Source organism: Podarcis cretensis, assembly GCF_951804945.1.
Source record: "Podarcis cretensis genome assembly, chromosome: 4".
NCBI classification, from domain to species: Eukaryota; Metazoa; Chordata; class Lepidosauria; order Squamata; family Lacertidae; genus Podarcis; species Podarcis cretensis.
This window is the reverse complement of record NC_137173.1, coordinates 66575471-66597756: the sequence shown is the minus strand read 5'-3', so window position 1 is coordinate 66597756 and position 22286 is coordinate 66575471. Positions and strand designations below refer to the sequence as shown.

At 40.1% G+C, this 22286-nt stretch overlaps 1 protein-coding gene across 4 annotated transcripts in view; it reads right to left on the bottom strand.

The window, feature by feature from the left end:
- ADGRG2 (adhesion G protein-coupled receptor G2) overlaps window positions 1-22286 on the bottom strand; it is a 42822-nt gene that overhangs the window by 18586 nt on the left and 1950 nt on the right. Inside the window, exons 2-9 of one of the 4 annotated variants that reach the window (XM_079972202.1) lie at window positions 12366-12484; window positions 9809-10426; window positions 3718-3771; window positions 2073-2120; window positions 1939-1970; window positions 1602-1656; window positions 1301-1342; window positions 269-339 (exon numbers count right to left, since the gene is read on the bottom strand). In XM_079972202.1, the coding sequence (XP_079828328.1) occupies window positions 269-339; window positions 1301-1342; window positions 1602-1656; window positions 1939-1970; window positions 2073-2120; window positions 3718-3771; window positions 9809-10426; window positions 12366-12483 (1038 nt within the window). In that variant the 5' untranslated portion in view covers window position 12484. Of the gene's footprint in view, window positions 1-268; window positions 340-1300; window positions 1343-1601; window positions 1657-1937; window positions 1971-2072; window positions 2121-3717; window positions 3772-9808; window positions 10427-12365; window positions 12485-22286 lie in introns of all 4 variants that reach the window. The other 3 variants (XM_079972203.1, XM_079972205.1, XM_079972204.1) reach the window with 3 other exon arrangements.

Below are 22286 nucleotides of genomic sequence, written 5' to 3'. Positions count from 1 at the left end.
GCTGACAAAGAACAGCTGGACATATAAAGGACCCATTACCTTCAGTAGCTTAGGGCCTCATCAAACTTAAATTTGGCTCTGTACCTGCCCACTTAATATCAAAAGTTACCCCATCAATCACACAAGCTTCTAGGGGACCCTCCTGGTGGCTCTTTCCTGATACAAGCATATAATTTTCTCAATACCATCATAGGATATAATTATAATATCAAGATAGCAACCAAAATTGGATCACAGAATAGCAATTCATCAAAATGAAGAGACTTACGAGTGTTAAGTTATAGAAAGCATTAGAGCTGTTTCCCCTGGACTGAAATTTCATAGTGCCCATGTAGAAGACTGAAAAGTAAAAGTTGTCGTCATTAATAGCTTGGTTTAGAATAATTTTGACAACAGAAAGCTCATACTACCTCTGCTTGTACTTTTAAGCTTTCTTGTGCAAAAATCATTTGACCCTCTGTTCTTTTGCACAGATGCAAAATTTGGATGTCTATTCCACAGAGTCTTTGGCCACACCACGAGCCATCTTATATTAATCTGCCTGCTATATAAGATCTGAGTGAGTGGCCCTTCTCCGTGACCCACCTTGCTGAAGCAGAGTTGGGTACTGTTATGTATTGAAATTCTCACCCTGGCCACCAGGGGTATTGTGTATATAGTTTTCACTCAGGTCCACATCAGTTAATTTAGGCGGGAAACCCTGGGGTGTTGTTGTTACAATGTTGACAGCCGGCTGCCTATAAAAGCAGGCCAGCTGAGCTGTTCAGTTCAGTTCAGTTCCAACTTACTTATAAAGAACTACTTGGAGAAATCTCTGTGTCGTCTGCTATGTCAACCCACTACTTAATAGGTAGGACTAGAGATAGTTATGACCACACCCAGATTAGGGAACACCTGGTTCCAGCTCTCACTGTTTTTTGCTGGTTGTTGAAGGTTGTTTCTAATTCTGGCAAGTGTATGGGAATAATCACCATGCTTTTATGATCTTATTTTATCTGTCTTCTTGCCCTGTCTCATTTTACTATTGCTTCAAAAAGCGGCAAAATTTTTAATTGCCGTGTGCCATCCAGAGTAATGTATTTGCATTAGAATGGTAGGATATAAATTTCTATATGAATAAATTATGAAAATGAGCCTGCATCAGCCTTGGGGTGACAAAACGCTCCTTTCCATTTCTTCCACACATGAGAGGAGAACACGAAAAGCTTCTGTTTCAACTTCGGAACTAAACACAGTTAAACTCTACAATTTCAGCTGAAAAAAAGCTAATCTAAAATGGAAGTAAGAGAAGGTCACTAACCTGAGTCTTGGCAGATAGATGATAAGTTGCATGCATGATTGTCTAGAATTTTAAAAAAGGGAATAAAAGGTTTAATTCAAACATTATAAAATAAGTTTATAATAACTTTCACTCATTATCCTACCTATTTCTAATGCAGCTCCTAGCATGGAATCAAAATGGGAATGATATATTTCTGTCTTTAGAAACTGAGCGAGGGTCTACATTTAGTGGAATAAATGTGGGGACAGAACACATAGCAAAGACAGAACAATGTGACACAACTCTAATATATAATAGGTTTTAATTTTGATACCTTAACCAACCACAGTTGTAGAAGTTGACATAGCTGTGTTTCCAGTGTATATTGTTCTGTCCACATCTAAGGAAATTCGTGTTCTTAATAGATCCTTCTTCTGCACATACTCCACACATCATTTAGTATAAAATAAAAATTGTAACGGAATTGTACCACCCCACCCCACCCAAATCCCATTGCTGGCTTTAACGAAGAGAAAGATGCTCATTTTATATCAAAATATGACTGTGACAGTATTTTAGCTTTTAACAAGAGGCAAGGCCTATTTCTATTCAAACTAAAAGCACTGTAAAAAGTTAGCTACAGTTTACATACATTCTCTGTGCAAGCAATTCTTACCTTCAGTATTCAGAGCTTCCTCTGAAGATGCATCTAAGAATATAAAACAAAAAATCAATGCAAACTGCAAAATTAAAGAGAAAAAGTTAAAGAAGGCAAGCCTACTCTATGTCAAAAATATGAATGAAATCTTGCCTGTGGCACTGTTAGGGTAGGTGACAAAAGTGACAATGGATGAGTCTGCTGCAAATAAAGAATTTTTTGAATTAAAATTGAAAATATAGAGAAGCACAAATAATTTTTAAATAGTTTACCTTTCATTTATAAACCTAGAAATGAATGGATTAAATTATACTTTGGGTATAACTTTGTCTACTATGTGTATGCTATAAGACAAAAGTTTGCTCCCTATTGAAAGAAATGTGAGAGCAGTTCTGTGAGCAGGAGGGAATTTTAGACTTGCTTTCCTAAAAATGCCTAGCAGTATGTCAAGCTGCTTTTGCAGCTGTGGCGGCAGTTTCAGAAGCAGTCTGTAGTAAGACACAGGGCTCTGCTTTCCAAAGATGTCAAAACCTCTGACAAGCGATTGCAGTGTCTTGTATAAGCTTAAACAGTTCTTTGGATCTTCTAGCAGTAGAAGCCTTGTTGGGCTAGCACAACAATTAGTAAAGATTTTATTAACACTCTTTTGGTTTCATCTCACCCTGAAATGCAATCTCACGTTTTGATTGCCCTACACCTTTATTCTAAAAAAAAAAAAAAATTAATGGAAAAGTGTTTTAGCAACAAAAACATGGAAATAAAATGATACCCACCACTAGGGTTATTATAGTAAATGTGTGCTGAGTTGCACAAGGCCCTACCCACAACAGTTATGTCATGTCCACAAGTGCAGACAGAGCTTAGTGGGATGTATACACAAAGAAACAAAATACCCATTAGTGTGGAAAGCCAGTTGCAATATACAGTGGTACCTTGGTTTACTAACTTAATCCATTCCGTAAGTCCATTTTCAAACCAAAGCGCTTTTAAACCAAGCCGTGCTTTTCCATAGCAGCGGGGGACTTAATTTACAAATGGAACACACTCAACAGGAAGTGGAACATGTTCTGCTTCCAAGGCAAAGTTCACAAACCAAAACATCTACTTCTGGGTTTGCAGCGTTCTTAATCCAAATTGTTCATAAACTAAGCTGTTCTTAAACCAAGGTACCACTGTAAAGGCAACAGTGCTAGGGGTCATGCCTCTAGAGAAGGAGCCTTACTCTTGTGTCAGCCGTCAGTGTTTCTTTATCACTTGGCAAAGATGCCCTTGTAATCTACATAAAATATTCATACTGATTATAACACTGAGAAGCTGTGATTATTGTGTGTAGCTTGGAGGCATTTTTCTTTCCAGAGTTACTGCTTTTAACAGAACAAGACAAAATAACATGCAAGATAGGTAAACAAATAACATGACTAAAAATGATTTATATTCACCAATATTCATGAAATGCCTTAGAAATTAAATCATCTGAAGGAGAAATTCTTGCTAAACCTAATTATGATATACTAACTTCTTTCAAAACCATAGTTCCTTCCTCTTTGTAAATCCTTGAGTAAAAGCAGCACACATTTAGCACCTAAGTATGGAAATAATTTATCTAGTTGTATAATAAAATGAGGAACATACATATCCATGTATAGGAGCAGAGTTTTTAAAAGGCTAACACCAGATACAGTTTGTAATCTGTTGTAAACCGACGGGACGCCAGTTGCATCTTTCATCTTCGTTATGGTGTGTTATATTTTATAATACTTTTCTTGAAGTAAAGTTTAAAAAACAAAAATAGACATACCTGGTGTACTTCCTGGAGCTTTTCCAAATTTTGGTGGGATACGGCCAGCATTGCCTGAGTGGGAGACAGTTTAATACATTCGTTAGGCTAAATAAAAGTTTTGTTTGCCCTTTAAAACAAAACAGAATACAATTATTGTTCAGCTACTACTATCGACCACAAGATGGCAATATGAAACTATTTAACCATATTGTAACTAATGAATATCTGTTCAAGTTTGACAGGTACAACAAACACTCCCCCCTGCCCCAAAAAACACCCCAACCCTCACACAGAGAGAACAGTTCAGGTACATATCATGGAATAATACATAGCAACCCAAAATTAGGTTGTGTGTTTAAAGGTAAGGTGATATTGAAGAAACACACAAAATTTGTTAAACTTTTATACATTCAAAACAAAACATTTCCGAACATTTATTCTTTCATATGCAGAAATTCATAAAATGGTCTGGCATATGTATCAGTTGTTCACTCCAAACAAAGGAGTTGATTTCAAAATAAAAATTACCTACCAAAACCTAAAACATTCTGGTCTTGTTTGGACATAACTCTGCAGGATAGTTTAGTGCTAGAGGACTAGGCCTGAATAAGCCTTGGGCTCACATATTTCAGCGAACTCTGATTTGTCGGACTCATCCACCTTCAAACCATGGTTTATAATTCTAACTTGTTTGAATAAACCTATTAAAACTTAAGTATAGTTCCCAGTTTGGACATAACAATAGACCATAATTAGTTTAAATTAGTAATCAAACGTTTCCATTCTACTTTCAGCCATTACCAGGGGAAGACAAGGGATAAAAGAATGCATGGGACCAAATCTCTCTGTAGCGCTAAAATATGGTTTAGTCTTACCTCCGAACGAGGCCACTGACTACTTTGAATACATGGATGTTACAAAAATAGCTATACATGGATGTTACAAAAAAATTGCTATCTACTTAATCACTACGTAAAAAAAAAAAAGTCCTGATGAATCAGTCCAAAGACCCACCTAGTCCAGCAACCTATTCTCACAGCTGCCAGCCAAACATACAGAGTCTTTTTTTAAAACCCAAAGAAAGATAGGAATGCAAAACCTCCATACTTCTCTCAAACCTGAAGACAGGCACACTTTTATACCTACAGTTCTAAACTCCCCGCCCGCCCCCCCCCTTATCAGCTCTTAGTAATGAGATGTTCCTGATAATTCACTGCAAGAGTGAGGAAAAAAGAAGTTTGGCGATAACACAAAGCGCAATTCAGGATCTGGGTATAGGTATAATAAAGGCTCCGCCTTGTCACATGGGTCCATCAATCACAGGGATGGAATTTTTTAAAAAAATCCTTCCCTACGTCCCCTATGGTGATGCCTGCACAATCTCAGCACAGTCGTACCTTGGTTCTCGAACAGAATGCATTCTGGGAGTCCGTTTGACTCCTGGAACCATTCAAAAACCTAGATGTGGCAGCTTCCGATTGGCTGCAGGAACGTCCTGCAGCCAATCAGAAGCTGCCAAAGCCGTGCCGGACGTTTGGCTTCTGAAAATCGTTCAAAAACCGGAACACTCACTTCCAATTTTTGATCGTTTGGGAGCCGAAACGTATGAGTTCCAGAGCATTTGGCAACCAAAGTACGACCGTATTCCAGTATATTGGTTGTGCGCTCATATTTATTTATCATCATCATCATCTGCAGTCCAAGGGCAGTCCAAGGGCATTCAGTGTGGTTTAAAGTTTTTTAAAAAACAAACAACCTCATTAATCATTTAAAAACAACAGCATCAGCACATTTAAAAAACCTAAAACACCAGCGTTTAAAACTGATCTAAAATTAACCTTAAAAGGCCAGGCAAATAAAAAAGTCTTAACCTGGCTCCAAGAAGACATTAATGTTTGTGCTATGCAGGCCTCCCTGGGGGGAGCATTCCACAACTTAATCATTGCAAAAATTGCCCTGGCTGCCAATTAGCTACAGAGGTAAGTTCAAGGTGCTGGTTTTGGTGTATAATAAAGCCCTATATATGGGACGCAGGTGGCGCTGTGGGTTAAAGCCTCAGCGCCTAGGGCTTGCCGATCGAAAGGTCGGCGGTTCGAATCCCTGTGGCGGGGTGCGCTCCCGCTGCTCGGTCCCAGCGCCTGCCAACCTAGCAGTTCGAAAGCACCTCCGGGTGCAAGTAGATAAATAGGGACCACTTACCAGCGGGAAGGTAAACGGCGTTTCCGTGTGCGGCTCTGGCTCGCCAGAGCAGCGATGTCACGCTGGCCACATGACCCGGAAGTGTCTCCGGACAGCACTGGCCCCTGGCCTCTTAAGTGAGATGGGCGCACAACCCCAGAGTCTGTCAAGACTGGCCTGTACGGGCAGGGGTACCTTTACCTTTACCTTTTAAAGCCCTATATAGATTGGGACCAGGAAACTTGAAATATTCATCTCACGCCTTAAATATCCAGCCAATCAATGTATTCTATACATGAGGGCTTCCTGCAGATGCCATCTTTTCAGGAAGTCTGTACTGCACAACATAAGGTGCTGTGACACCTGCCCACTGGAATTTTCTCCCCTTAAATATTAGACAGATACCACCTCTGTTGTCTTTTCAGCACCTTCTGTCGGCCTTCGTATTTCCGTTTTGGAATTGTTTTTAAGATGCTTTCATTGTTTTATCACTTGTTGTTTGAGACCCTAGGCTCCTTTGGGAGGGTGGGATATAAATTTACTAAATTAATAGCATATATAATAAATAAATAATGCAATACAAATTAAGGGACAAAAATTTTGTTCAGATCTGTTATACTAGCAAGGAACATGACATTTTCGACAGAAAGAGCCTAACCTCTCTCTAATATTTCCCCTCCAACATGGCTGTGAGGAACAGACTACTCCTTTTAAAAATTAACTGCAGTTTAAGGTGTCATTTCAAACCAAAACTGTAGCTGATTTAGCCATGATTAATGAAGACAAGCAAGCTTTATAAACTATGGTTAGAAGTTGTCTTGTTTCCATGAAGCATAGTTAAGATGAACCATGGTTTGTCTGTTCATATGACACGGCAAACTGCAGCTTGCTGAGCCACATGTTGTTCAACTTGTGGTTAAAACTGAACAGGAACAGGACAGAATCAAAGTTTCTCACTTTCTTGTATTAGTTTGGACAGAAATTAGTCAAAACTAACTTGAGTGAAAAATCTGGTTTGAAGACTTGAACAAGACATCCATACACCTTTTTTTAGCATAAAGGTATTGACTATGCATGGATGAAGTAAACACTGCACAAGACCCATTTACATGTTCCACGAAGACAAGAGGGTGAGGTGCTTGAAATTACATTGTGCTCTTTCAGCAGAGTGATTTCTAGGCAGTAACTTCAGTATGAAAAATACAAACAAGGAAAAAGAAAAAGGTTAAATGATCAGAGCTCTTTCTTATGATAACATGCAGAAAGAAGTAGGTATGTGAATCAGCAGGTACGGTTTCTAGAGCTGCAGCATTCTTCCTGTGATTAGTCATTCTTCTGATATATATATATATATATATATATATATATATATATATTAATTTCTAAATCCAGGCGAAGGGACAGGAAAACAGTACAGAGCACTTTCATTGTGGTGCACTTGCTACACAGCTGCTTGTACTAGATAAAAAAAGGAATAATTTACCATAGACAGATGACAGTCACGACTCTCACTTTCGTTTCTCCCCTTTTGTCGTATTCTGGGCAGAATCATTTTACAACTCTGCATGCAGCATCAAATGGGACACAAAGCAACCCACAATGCAGTTTAACATCCTTCAGACTAGCCTTACTCAATAAGTGGGTTCAGAGCTTTGGGGTTTCACTGTCTTCACTGTCCCTGGTGCTTCTTACAGATCCAGAGGTGTCATTACTTATTACTCTGGTGTCTCAGACCTTCATCCTCAATCTTACCCACTCAGTGGTACTATACGTGCTGCATCAGGGGAGCAGGTGGCGCTGTGGTCTAAACCACTGAGCCTCTTGGGCTTGCTGATTGGAAGGTCGACAGTTTGAATCCCCACAACGAGCTCCCATTGCTCTGTCCCAGCTTCCGCCAACCTAGCAGCTCGAAAGCACACCAGTGCAAGTAGATAAATAGGTACGGCTGTGGCAGGAAGGTAAACAGCATTTCTGTGCACTCTGGCACGCGTCATGGTCCTCCGTGTGCCAGTAGCGGTTTAGTCATGCTGACCATATGACCTGGAAAGCTGTCTGTGGACAAACACCGGCTCCCTCATCCTAAAGCAAGATGAGCACCGTACCCCATAGCGGCCTTTGACTGGACTTAACTGTCCTTTACCTTTACCTTACCTGTTGCATCTCCTGTTACCATCTGCCATGGATGCTTCAGTTGAGATTTCTACATTGCAGCAGGTTGGACTAGTTGATCCCAGGAGTCCCTTCTAACTCTACGATTCTATGATTCTATAACATTGTTATGAGTTTGGGGGAAGGGGAACTCCTGTAAGTGTTAAAATCTAATCAATGATTCTAATTCCTAGAATAGCCAAGCTAGCTTCTTGGTGATGGGTCGTTAAGGGAACAAAGAAAGAGGATCTGTACCAGACTGGAAGTTAGAAAGTCAAAGTTGAGAATTGAGCGGTGTTAGCTAGAAGCTGGAAGAAAAGCTGCAGGCTGGGAAGCAAGAGATGTTTGATTTGTGTTCGAATCCAAGGCTGCAGCTAAGGGAGAAGCAAGGTGTTAATGCTGTGAACCCCTCCATTGTGGGCTCAGGTTGTATATATGTGTAAAGAAACCATATATCATAAAGACACCACAATCTCCGTTGTACCTCATTCCAAAGGAAATGTGAACCCTGAGTAAGTGCCTGGAACCCCTGGAATCACACACCACTCGGAAATTGGGGTGGCGTGCAACAATATGATACAATACCACCACATTCTGTGCATTAGTTTAAAGCTTCCATTTTTGATTTACAACTGCAATTGCATCATGAACATTTAATTGTAAGCATAATATAAGGAAAGGCAATGGCAGGCTGTAAGGGCAGCACAGAATTCTGATAATCTCAGCATTGTTTCTTTTATCAAAGTATTTAGCTGCAGAAAGATATTTTTGGAAACAGGAAGTCTGGGTCTATAAATGGGTATAGGGCTCAGAGGGAGAGGTATGTCTGAACCTCACATGGTTACATGCCCTGCCTTCATAACTTAGTGGCACATTTCCCAAAATATACAGCCCTGATGCCTATCATTTATCCATACCTCTTCTCTTGTCATCATAGCAATCTCAACTGAAAAAAAATAAGTACCTTTGTACTTTGTACAGTATCTCTGTTGATACTGCACAGGTGAACATAACTACAAAAATGTAGTAAACATCTGAAGAGATTTAATAGCAAGGCTGTATTGTGCAGAGACAGCATGTTTTATTTAGGTCCAATCCATTACATTATCCTGCACATGTACCACCTTCCATTCTGTGTTTTCCAAAGCACCTGCATCCTTCTGAGCCTCTGCAGCACCTCTAGACTCTGAATATCACTTGCAAGGAGAGAATACACATTCCCTCCCAATTAGTGAGTCAGCTTGCAAAGTGAGTTGTTGAGCATCTGCCATACCCCTTACCCCATCTACAGCTGCCTTTCAGAGAAAAGGTTTATTCTTTCCAATACACAACAGCACACGAAAAAACAGTGAGATAGTACTGAGATAATTCAGCGCCAAACAATTTAAGACCGTTGCCTCCTTCTCCCTGCCCATAGTCTACCCAGTGTCCCATTGTTATATACTGAGTCAAGCAGCCCTATGGGTGTGCCACCTGCCCTGCTGCCTTCACCACCAGTTTTGGTGCTGATTTCAGCTGAAATCATGTCCGAAATCATGCAAGATCTTTTGGTAACAACTTGTCCAAATCGGGCAAGATGTTGCCTGAAATCGGCACTGATGCTGGTGCTGCTCCTCCACCAGAGGCGGATGCAGCAGGGCAAGCGGAGAAGCAGCGGCAACAGTTTGGGAACAACAGGGCAAGGAAAGGCAGCGCTTCCCATTTTGCCTCAAGTGGATGAGCCGCCCCTGACAGTAAGACAAGACATCCCCGTAAACAGAAAAAAGGGCACAATATTACTTACCACATGGCAAAGAGTTGCTGTACAGCGCTGTCTTATTATAGACCCATTGATCCTTCCTCCAGCGGACAGTGGCGCCATCTTGGCAATTTTGAGTACGGAATACTTCTCCTTTAGGCCACATTCTGAACAAATACAGTTCACCAACCATTCCATTTGAAGAATTTGAGGGTGTGCCAGGCTTCTGTGAGCAACCAAGTAAAAGCTGCCCACCTGCAGCAAGTGGCCGAGTTATATTTATTTTTTCATTTATTTTTTGTGTACCATTTATATATATATTCACTTGCTGCGGTTCACTTCGCCATCCTGTGCATACCTGGTACCAGGTGTCCTCGTCCAGTTTCTCTTCCCAGGTTATATTTTCACCAAATAGCCAAACAGTCAGTTTGCCTTGTCCTCCTGTAAGCCCAATTTCATAACAATCTGACGCTGGCAGATCGCAGTCTGGTTCTTTTTTGTAGACGAATGCCGTCCAATCGTTTTTGGGGTCATATAGTTTAAGATGAGTGCAGAATGTGAAGTTCATAAGAGCAGGCACAGAAGTTGCAGGTGACAAAGTCCATACTTCTTCACATGAGGTATTGAACACAGCTCTGTAATTTCCTAAGAAATTATTCTCAGCTGCAAGAAGAAAACAAACTTTTAAAATCAAATTGTACAAAAATGATTAGTTTCTGCAGCACTTTTATGACTTCCTGTATATGACTTTCTGAAATCTTATGACAAAGTAGCACTATGTTTCAAATTCACAGATTTCCTCATATCATTTGGGCATTCCTAGCATACACATCACCTTCTGATTTCTTATGCTATCTGGCTGACATGGGAGCATAGCCCCATCCCTTTCCATACAGATAGGCAGTGCTTTTTTCTGGGGGGATGCAGGGGTACACATACCCCTAAACATTTTGTGAATCTATGTTTGGCCTCATTGAGAGGCAGTATTTCAACATGAGTAGGAAAATGAGAGTACCCCTAAACATTTTTTAATAGAAAAAAGCATTGCAGATACCACATGGATAGAACCTCAGCTTCAGTTCCTTTGCACATCATCATTAACCCTTAGAAAATTACATTCACACTGGCATGGGAAGGAGTTACAGTGGTGCCTTGCAAGACGAAATTAATCCATTCTGCGAGTCTTTTCGTCTTGCGGTTTTTTCGTCTTGCAAAGCACGGCTATTAGCGGCTCAGCGGCTATTAGCGGCTATTAACGGCTTAGCGGCTATTAACGGCTTAGCGGCTTTAAGAAAAAGGAAACAAACTCGCAAGAACTCACAAGACGTTTCGTCTTGCGAAGCAAGCCCATAGGGAAATTCGTCTTGCGGAACAACTCAAAAAACGGAAAACTCTTTCGTCTTGTGCGTTTTTCGTCATGCGAGGCATTCGTCTTGCGGGGCACCACTGTACTGTGTAGACTTCTCCCAGGGAATTTGGGCTCTCTCATGTACAAAGCCCAGGACATCCTAGAGGCAAACTTATACCCTGGCACTAACCCCTATCTACATTCCCAATATGCATATATTTTTAATCATTTGAAATATGCTAAATAGTGATCTACTGAAGCAAAGAAATGGATTAGACAGATTAACTGTCATGTTTTCAAGCATGATTAAGTGCATGTAAATTACATCCAAGTGCAACACTCATGGCTGAAGCATAATTAGAACCATTTTGTGACTGAGTTACACTGCTTATATAAGAACACAATTCAAATGTGTTCCATGTATTTAAGAGAGTAGACAGACATTACTTTGTGTACTATATCTGGAATGAGAACCAGCAAGCCTCAGTCATAGCCTGTCCTCGTCACTTCACCCCATTTCTGCCAGACAGAAAGCAACATACGACCCACTTGGCAAAATGTTGGAGTTATCTGTTATCATATTTCCCTGATCTATCTGCCTCTGCAGTTATGGATACAAATATACCTGGTATTTAGGATAGATCAGGCACAGTGTTCTAGCCAACGAGAAAAGAATAGTTTCACATTGTATATTGAAACCATAAGTAGTTTAATTAAACTGAATTTAAACATCTAAAATAATTTTTGTTCAGTTCCTTTATTATTGGTGCAAATGAAGTTCACTTCATAATCTTGGGCAAGCCACGATCCTGATTTATCTTACTTCATAGGGTCATGGTATGACAGACAGCATACTTTGGAAAGCGCTATAGAAATGTTTGGATTGAATTATTACATACAGTGGTACCTCAGGTTACATACGCTTCAGGTTACATACGCTTCAGGTTACAGACTCCGCTAACCCAGAAATAGTGCTTCAGGTTAAGAACTTTGCTTCAGGATGAGAACAGAAATTGTGCTCCGGTGGCGCAGCGGCAGTGGGAGGCCCCATTAGCTAAAGTGGTGCTTCAGGTTAAGAACAGTTTCAGGTTAAGTACGGACCTCCGGAATGAATTAAGTACTTAACCTGAGGTACCACTGTATATCCATTTCACTGGTTGACTTCTGTCAAGATACAATTCATTCAAGACTATTGTAAAAGAAAATATAACTGACATTTTTTCCAGGGAAAAATAATGAAAAATAAAATCTTACCTTTGCCAGAAGAAGCCAGAAACAAATGCAGGAAAAAGAGAGAGAGAGAAACCTTACATTTTAATAAGATTTCATGAAATCCTGTAGCGCAGTTACGATATACTCCATGGGCAATCATCCTAGAATGCAGAAGAAAACATCTGAAAACAACTAAATACTTGATGCTAAATACTAAGTACAGTACCTAACTAAGTCATACTCAGAGTAGGACCACTGAACTTACATATGCTCTGAGTATGGCTTAGTCATGTATGGCTCTAAATATTATCCTACATGAGAAAGATTTGCCCCCTTCACTTATGTCTGTGTTTCTCAAGCTTTGTTTGGGGTTCCCAGGAGTTTCTTCAAAGCATCTCTGTAACAATGGGCCTGCTTCCTTGATGAATAGGCTGTCGTTATTTTCACTTGCAACATGATAGCTCATGGTCTCAGTTCATAGAGGGCACCAGTGAAGCACAACAGGTCTGTCTTAATCAGTACCAACCCAAGACACATTGATGACTGAGGCAGAGAAGCAACCACTAAAGGGGCATGGTAACAGTACTCAAAGCTGGCCAACTTATTTTGGCACCTGGTGCAAAAAACTCTCCCCTGTGCCTCTTCCCTTCCCTGGCAGCAAAATATAATAATACAGTAAATACCTAATAATTTCCTGCCCAAGATCAGCTACCTGAGTTTGCCAACCCACTCTAACTAATGGTAATGTCCACAATTTCTGCAGTGTGCTGGGTTTCCATGGCGGAACATGGGGGTTCTCAACAGCTGTGGAAAGAGTTTCCCAAGATAAAAGTATGAAAACAAAGTATTTGTCTAGAAGACTGTTAAACCAACTACATCACAACTGAAAATAGCAGAACACAATAATACATTGTGTATTCACAGGTAATAAAATGTAGTCAGATTACCAAGAAGCAATATTCTTTCTCCTACAACTATTTTATTTAGATGATTGTAAAAGAACTTGCACACAGTTTGTCTTAAAAATTATTGGAAGTTTGCTGTATATGGCAAGGATGGAAAATGGGGATCAGTTTTATTCACCAAACTAGGAGACAGGAATGTCAAGAAAATGCCTCATCCGTTTGATAAGAAATTGATATTTTTTGCACCCATTAGGTTTTAATTTTAGCTCACTGTTAATGCTATATAAGCAATGCTAATTTGTGCACTATGAATTTTTCTTCCTATGAGATTGCAGTTATAGCACAGACTGATTTACAGTATATTATATTTAAAGGTAGGTCATATTTCCACTTAAAAACCACATATATCTGATACAAAATCACTTTATAGCACAGAGCATTCCAGAGCTTCCTGGAAATCAAAACCAGTTAAGTAAATCCTTTGCATAAGCTGTAGAGCCCAGAATTCTTGCTCTCTAGGCTACTATCTAAAAACCATAGATAACACAAAGCTTAATAATTTATTATGATTTGTTAATATTAATAATAATATTAATAATAAATGGTAGCATACACTAGACTAACATTAGCTTGTGTCCTTGCAAATGTTGTTGGACTCCAGTTCCCATCAGCCTGAGCTGGCAGGGCAAATGGTCAAGGATAATGGGAGTTGTAGTCTAACAACCTTTGGAGGTCCACCAGTCTTGATCTAGCCAAGTGTGTCAGTTCTGACCAGCAGCAGTTCTCTATGGTTTGAGGCAGAGGTCTTTCACATAAAATGCCAGGGATTGTACTTCTCACATACAAAACAACCTGCCCCCTAAGCAATAGTCCCTTCCTTAAGTTTAATGTAGGATAGTACTCTTAATAGATCATTTAATAAGAAAATATTGAACCTGCAAAGCTCATAAAAGCATCCAAGATCATTGGAGAGCATCCATGATGAATGTTAACAAATAAATACCAGCAAAGCCCTCCCCAATAACATCCAAGATGAACAAATAGTCTGGTGACAGGCAGCTTCCAACATTGCTGTTTCTAAGTTATCCTACCAATAATGAAATCTCAGGTCATGTTCTTCGTTGTTTAAGTTGGGTACATACAACATTTCATTCTAGAGTCAATGGACACTGAGTACCTGTTTTTCTAGGTAGTCCACAAACAATCTAGATTTATTGAATAGTTTATTGCCCCTGAAAAGCACTTTTTGAGAACCAGGTTTCATCTGAAAACAAAAGCTCATTGCAGATTGATTCAGCATTACACCACAGTGTGTCCGTTTGAAAACAAATGAAAACAGATGTAGGCAATGGGGGTGAGGATTATACACCTGCCAAATGACATTGTGGTTGGGTGCATACCAAGATCACAGTCATCGCTATATTCTAAATACCCCTGGGACACATTAAGGAAGGAAAAGGTGTGGATGACTGAACCAAGAAGAGAGTTTTCAAACATGTATCAAGTAACCACACCAACCCTGGTGGATGACAGGATCTAGAATCAATCTAGATTGAAAGTAGGTTGAGGATGATCATGAGCAATTACAGAAGGAGGAAAACTATATTTTTATGCTACAAATGGATTAGTAGGTATGTAGACCAATTAACTATTGTGGAATGTGAAAATTTGTGATTCTGCACACTTATAATAACCCAAAAACAAGAGCATTGAAAGCTTACTTCCATATGCCTTTCCTGTCTTGCTTGGGAGTCACATGAGTGACAGATGGGACTTGTCAACCTAGGAAGGTAGCCCATCTAGGAGAAGGAAAACTCAATTCCTAAACCTCTGCTGCCTTCCAGATACTCATTCAAGAGAAAGACTTCAGGAGTAAACCAAGGAAACATCTGTACAGACTTGCCTTGCAGGTCATCTTTGGGAGAAGAAAAGGCTAAAAAGTAAACCCTACACAGATCCCAAATGGAGTCCTTAAAATTGTTATATGTCTCCTTCCAGCAACTCCTGCAGCCAAGCTGGTGCCAAATGTATTGCTCTGCTTTCCTTTAGTCCACATCAGCAAGGCAGAGAGAAGGGTCTTATTGTGAAAGCAGCAGCATGATGTCATTGATTGTCTTCTTCAGAGCAACTAAAGAAAGGTCAAGCCCTAAGGTTGAGAGATGGCAACTTCACAAAGTCTGAATATTTGTACTTGGTTTAATTGTGTAACAGAAAGTTTTAATGTATGCAAGGTCTCATAGTTCTATCATTTTGGTTATTTAGCTAGTTTGCTTTTTAAAAATTAATTTATGTTTAAGAATTTAAGAAGCACCCAACTGGATCCTATCAAGGTCCACCAATTCCAAAATTCCATTTCCAAGAGTACTGGCCAGCTGATGCCAAGTGGGAAACCCATAAGCAGAACTAACCAGGTCTGGGGAACCTTCAGCCCTCCAGATGTTACTGAACTACAACTCCTATCAGCCGCAGCAAGCATGGCCAAAGACAAAAAAAAATAAATAAAAAATGACAGGAGTTGCAGTTCAGCAACAACTAGTGGCCCAAAGATTTTCTATACCTGCTCTAAGGCAATAGCCTCCCTATGTTGTTGGTACCAAAAGCATCAGGAATTCAGGCAATTCTTGTAATTTTAATGTCAAGTCTGAGTGAAAATGCAATATGATAGAGTTATATGATTTTAAACAAAGCAGAATCTTTTGATAGCAGTTAATTAAAAATAATTCCAGCACAATCTGCAAATGTTCTGTTGTAGAAAGGTTCTCTTTATATCTCTTGAGTATTTCAACAACATTGTTAGCATTATTTTTCTTCCATGAATAAGATAGCAGTATTAGCACAGTGATGTCTGTTTACCCACACTGTGTTGTAGCAGTCGTTCTCTGTTCAAATCTAAGTCAATACATGGACAAAACCACAAGGACTCATCCAACAATTAGTACTGCATTACATGGCTCCCTGCCTGTTCCTCCCATTACTTGCTGTGGTTATTAGAATGTTAATCTGCTTGTGTGTGTCCAGATTGGCATACAAAAATAGTAAAAATATTTTTAAAAAAAGAAGCTTGGCACAAGAATGTATATGTAATGGGGAAGGTATAAACACTGGAAAGTTTTATGTCACTGTGAAAACTAGCAACTGGTTTAATAGAAGCAACTTCTTTATAAAATATCCTTTTTTTCTGTAGGTTTTTCCAGGAGGCACTAAGGAAGCAAGCCACATCACATTGAAGTCAAGAGAGCTGTTCCCATGCACTAATGAAGTGGCTTTCTTGAAGTCTTTACTGGCTTACTGGCAATATATCAAATATATCTGGAAAGTTTTATGTCACTGTGAAAACTAGCAACTGGTTTAATAGAAGCAACTTCTTTATAAAATATCCTTTTTTTCTGTAGGTTTTTCCAGGAGGCACTAAGGAAGCAAGCCACATCACATTGAAGTCAAGAGAGCTGTTCCCATGCACTAATGAAGTGGCTTTCTTGAAGTCTTTACTGGCTTACTGGCAATATATCAAATATATCTGTAGCAAATGGAAGACACAATATGGTGTTTCTTTTTTGAAGTTTCATGGTATTGCACAGAAACTTTCTGGCGCCTTAAAAAATAATAATAATAAAGAGAGTATTAAGATTCCATCACGTAAAATTTGCTGGTGGAGGTGGGTGACTCTAAAGAGGGATCACTGAAAGGATTTTTGTTTATTTGCTGTTGTTTTTTATGGGAGTTATGCTGTACCTGGAACACTGGTAAGTGCATTCTAAATCTCCCTGTCTACTAAATCCTGCACTTTACAAGCGGCTATGAAACACCTTCATCTAGTTAGTTGATGCTACAGGGATCGTTAAAATAAACTTTGGCTTAACTAAGCACAGTATCAAAAAGCATAGAGGAGGAGCAAAGCAGCTGAAATTTACTCACCAGGAGCCCACACAGTCTCTGTAAACCATAGTTTGGCTTACCATGTCATGCGAACCAGGTCCCTGTGTTGTGCCTCAAATGTGCTTTAAAGGTATAGTTGTGCGCAGCCGCATGTAGCAGCTTACCTCTTTACCCTAGGATGGGTAATTTAAGATGAAGGAGCCAGCGAGCAGCCATTCACCACACAAGCAGGCACCTTGCACATGGAAGCAGTGCAGGCAGTACACTAGCTTTCTTGTTTTTACTTGTATTCAAAATGAATTCGAAATTTAAGAGGAAGATGTGTTGTCAGAGAGGTAGAGGGGAGTTTGACATATGGTTCACATGACATGGGTAGTGAAATCTTAGCTTAAATCAGTACTCTGTAGCTCTTACAGTAGTAAGGAGAAAGCTTAACCACGAATACCAGTTCAGACACTTTTCCAAGCCATCACAACAGCGAAAGAGACCAAAGGGGAGCAAAGCTGCTGCAAGCTCCTCTCTAGGAGTTTGCACATTTGTGTTGTGTTGCCCCAGTAAGCCATATTTTGACTTGCTGTTTCATGCAAACCAGCCCATGCAGAGAAGTACGATTGGAGGAAGGTGTTGGGAACAAACACCAAAAACAGGGATGGAAATCCCAGTGCAATCAGATACAGCAATTACGATGCTTTGCTCTGTAGGTACAACATATATGCTTGGTATCTAGAAAGCAGGTTGCTGTGAACTGCAGTCCCAAATATGTATATGCAGAAATCCCACTGAAATCAATGCAACAAGCCTCACTCATATATTGCTTAAAAGAGTTGGAAGCCCTTATCCATGGTAATAGTGATTTGTGACTATGACTGCCATCCTATTCTAGTTTTAATTCTTATTAAACTTCTGCAGAATCTAACTGTGGTAAGAATATTCCCCACAATGAAATCACTGTCTTCCCATCCAGATAAAAATACCAGGTCATGAGATATACAGATACATTGAGAAACCAGGTAGACACAGCTAAGACAAAACAATTCCTCCAAGTTAACCCATCTTGCCTGCGTCTTGCTGCTGATGCAAGCCAGGGCAGACCCTAACCTACAGTCAAGTTATGTAAAATCTCCTTTCTGCTTGCTCCTTTTCTCTCAAAAAGTCTGTGCTCTACCCTTATCTGTTTTGACCTGTCTACTATCCATGTCTCAAGTGTCTTCCTTAAATACAGTTGATCACTCTTTCTTGCTTAATGCTCTATGTTTCTGTGATTTTGTCCTCAGCTTGTCCCACCATATCTGCATAAACAGTCTTCCAGTGTTTCCACAAGGGGAAGCTTCCCTTCTCTTTCTGTCTCCTCACTGGGGTTCCTCGTGGAACTGCTCTTGCACCTTTATGCAGATGACACTTAGCTCCACTATAGAACTTTCTCCCTCCTCCAGGTTTAATCCTTGGCATCTCCAGGTAGGGCTGAAAGAGACACCTGTCTAAAACCACAGCGAGTCAGGGTAGACATTACTGAGCAAGTTAAACCAATGCTCTGACTCAGTATATGGCAGTTTTTAAATGTCCCCGTGTATGATATTTCCACTTTTATGTTTCATCCTTGTCTTAAGACTTGCTTATCTTTCCTCCATAGCCCTTCTTTCCATTTCACACTCCATGATCTCACCATACTTGCAGGGACAAAGCTTTGACACCTCTCCCTTTTCTTCACTTCCTATATCCAGTTACAGGTAGGTAGCCATGTTGGTCTGCCATAGTCAAAACAAAAGGGTCACCAGACCCTTATATATAGTGTGAGGGTGGGGAGCGGTATTACTCAGAAGGGTGGTGGGAATGGGTGATTGGCTGATAGGTGTGGTAAACCTGTTGACGACTCTAACGACTGCAAAAGAAAAAAGCAAGGGTGAGACCTGTAAGACCAATTGCAGTCGTTAACAGTTGTCAACAGGTTTACCACACCTATCAGCCAATCACCCATTCCCACCACCCTTCTGAGTACCAGTAATACCCCTTCCCACCTTCTCACTATATATAAGGGTCTGGCGTCTTCTGTTTCAATGTATCTGAAGAAGTGTGCATGCACACAAAAGCTCATACCAACAGCAAACTTAGCTGCTCTCTAAGGTGCTACTGGAAGGAATTTTATTTTATTTTGTTCCTATATCCAGTCAGCCAGCAAAGCCTGATGCTTCTCTCTTTACAACACTGAGAAAAGGCAGGCCTTCCTACTGGCAAAAACTGAGGTTCATGCTCTCACCTTAGCTACTACTATAACCTTTGCTCTCTGGTCTTTGGTTGCCATTGCTCAGCAAAACATCCTTCACTTCTATCCAGAACTCTATCACCAAAATCAAACTCAGCTTGACTGTGTGATAATTAGATGCTTCATCCTAACTTTCAAACTCCCCCATGCTACTTCTTTTTCTACTCTCATACTGCAGTGCATTAGTGCAGTGGTGATCATTGGGACTGGAAGGGTGGAAGGCAGGGAGGCCAACAGTAGGTGGAACCAGAGCCAATGACAGGCACAGCCAACAAATTCTAATCTTGTCCCCATGCTCCTCCCTGTTGAGTTCTACAAGGGTAACACTAAAATTGATGAGGGAGCTGACATGCAGTGCTATACCCTGGACTGATGGCAGTAAGAAGGCAGACAGGTGGGGGCTGGGCTGAGGGCAGACTGAAATTAGTGGGCAGTGTCCCATTAGCCTTAACGGACTAGTCTCCATTGCATTCGTGATCGTGACTTTCACTCCTCCAGCTCCATCGCCATCAACCATTCAAAGGCTTCCTGCTTCTTCAGACAACTCCACCTCTTCTCTCTTGCTGACTCTTATGCTTGGAATTGCCTCCTTGCAAGTTGCATGGTGCCACTCCTTCCATCAACTCTCTCTTCTCCCTGACACACTTTTTCCACTGAGTTTGGCAGAACCCTTTAGCTCCCAATGTAACTAAGCCTAAGTATAATAATAGGCATAATAGGCACTTATTTGCAGAAAATTTCTCGCCACTGAGTGTCAAGGAAGCTTTGCTAAAGAAATTAAGGGGAACTGCAGAGCTGACACAAGCTAGCCATGGAAAGTAACTACTACCCTCGTAACTACTTGTGAACTCAAAAATAAGTGCAGGGTATATAAGCAAACTTTATACAAGTTTAACCTGCTTCTCAAAGAATAAGTCAAGGAGCCAGGGTTGTAACGATGGTGAAGAGGGGGAAACTGAAGAAAACTCCTTTAATTTGAAGCTCTGGGTATTTAAAAGCCTGTAACATTTTACTTTGCAAAAATATAAAGTATGCAAGCGGATTCTACCTAATTGCTCATTAAATAAACAATTTTCTTCCTTCTGGTGTTCTTGTCCATGAGCATGAAGGCACCAAGAAGACTCGCAAGCAATATTACTATTTTTTATTAATTTTGTTAGTTGCTTTATCCAGCCCAGGGCAACCCAAAGCAACATACAACCAAGCGAACCAAACAATAGGACACTTGGCCTTTTTTGTTTTAAACATCAAAATATTCCACAAATATGAGCAAGAGAAATCTCACAATTCCTAATACCTGCCATAATATTAGTAATATGATATATCAGGTCCATTTCTTTTTCCTGGTTTGCAGCACTGCCATATACTATCCCCACTCTTGCTTGTTCGATAAACTGCCACCACAAAGATCCAAAACTGTGAGTATGCCCAATAGTGAAGTCTACGCCTGCATCCAGTGACCCTGGTCCCAGATGTACAACAACAAAACTGAACACATGCCCAGCAAGCAAAAAAATCTGCATTAGACAGGAGGAAAAAAAATGGAAAGGGAGGATGATTTAAGGTAAGTGCACTGAGAGTAAATATTGAAACTCAAAACCACAGAAGAGACCATTTTAATACCAGTGTGAAACACACCTGCCATTAGAACAATGCAGTTTGTACAACAATGCAGTGTACAACATCTGACACAACCTGGTCAATTAGAGCATGGTGCTGAGCACTTTTCAATAAAAAATATTTAAGAGTGAAGAGTAACATTAATTCCTCCCCAAAATCATAAAAGGGTGAAATGTGAAAGGATGAAAGTCATGTCCCAGCCAAAGTTAATTTCAATATGTCACTGGTTTCAATGGAAAGTTAAGCATGTGCTTAAAAATACCTGATTTTGAAGTGTTCGCTGGGTGCATTTCACCCAGATTGATTCTGCTAGTAAATCATTTGGGTTTTTTTTTTCTTTCATAAAGGATTGAATTTGTATTACATTTCATTAAACTGAGGAACTCTTTCACCTTATCCCCAAACATACTGAAAAACCTGTTCAGCCAGCCATGCCTTCTATATTATTTGCAGCCTAATCTTCATTATTTTAAAACAAATGTATTGAGATTGGGCAATGTGCTGTCAGAAATGTAAAAGACAAGCATTATAGGCCCTTTTAAGTGCTGTTCATCAGACATCCCATAGAAATTACATTTAAACAGCTCTGGGTGTTGTTCTTTGTAAAGAAAAACAGGGCATAACTTGACTTTTTAAAAAATAAAAAAAGCAAATATGAAATGCTCTTTACATGCACTTAGCAATACACTTCCTTCTTTTTCTTGCTGCAATTTGGTATTACAAAGAATAAAAAATATGTGCCATGCAATGGTAAAAGTGCTGAAGGTTGCAATTCTACAGGAATAAATAAAGATGTCTTAGAATATTGGTCCATCCGGTTCAGTTATTTTCTACACAGGAAGTCATGAATGTGGTTCCTGTGGGCACACAAAGCCTCCAAGCCCCTCGCTGTCCCCTTTGTCTGGAGGTGGTGAGGATGATTCCTTTTCCCCTCCTGTCAAGTATATAGAGCTAAGGGAGGAAGCTGGAAGAGTGGTACTGTTCCTCACTTCTTTCAGCTCTTCTTTCAGACTGGGAAAGAGCACCACTCTTCCAGCTCTATGTGCTTTTCAAGGCTCACATTAACTCTACCGAACTTGACTTTCCCCCAAGACCCCTTTGGAAAGTATGGGTGTGTATACACACTCATTCTTTCTGTCTGTCAAGGAGGGGGCTGATTGAGGGCAGGTGGGAAAGAAGCAACCAGCAGAGTATTACCCACGACACAACCTCAAAAATCTCAATTTGCCCACAGACTAAAAAGGTTAGCAACCCCTGGGCTACACTGACTGCAGTAGTTCTCCAAGGTTCGACACAATGCAC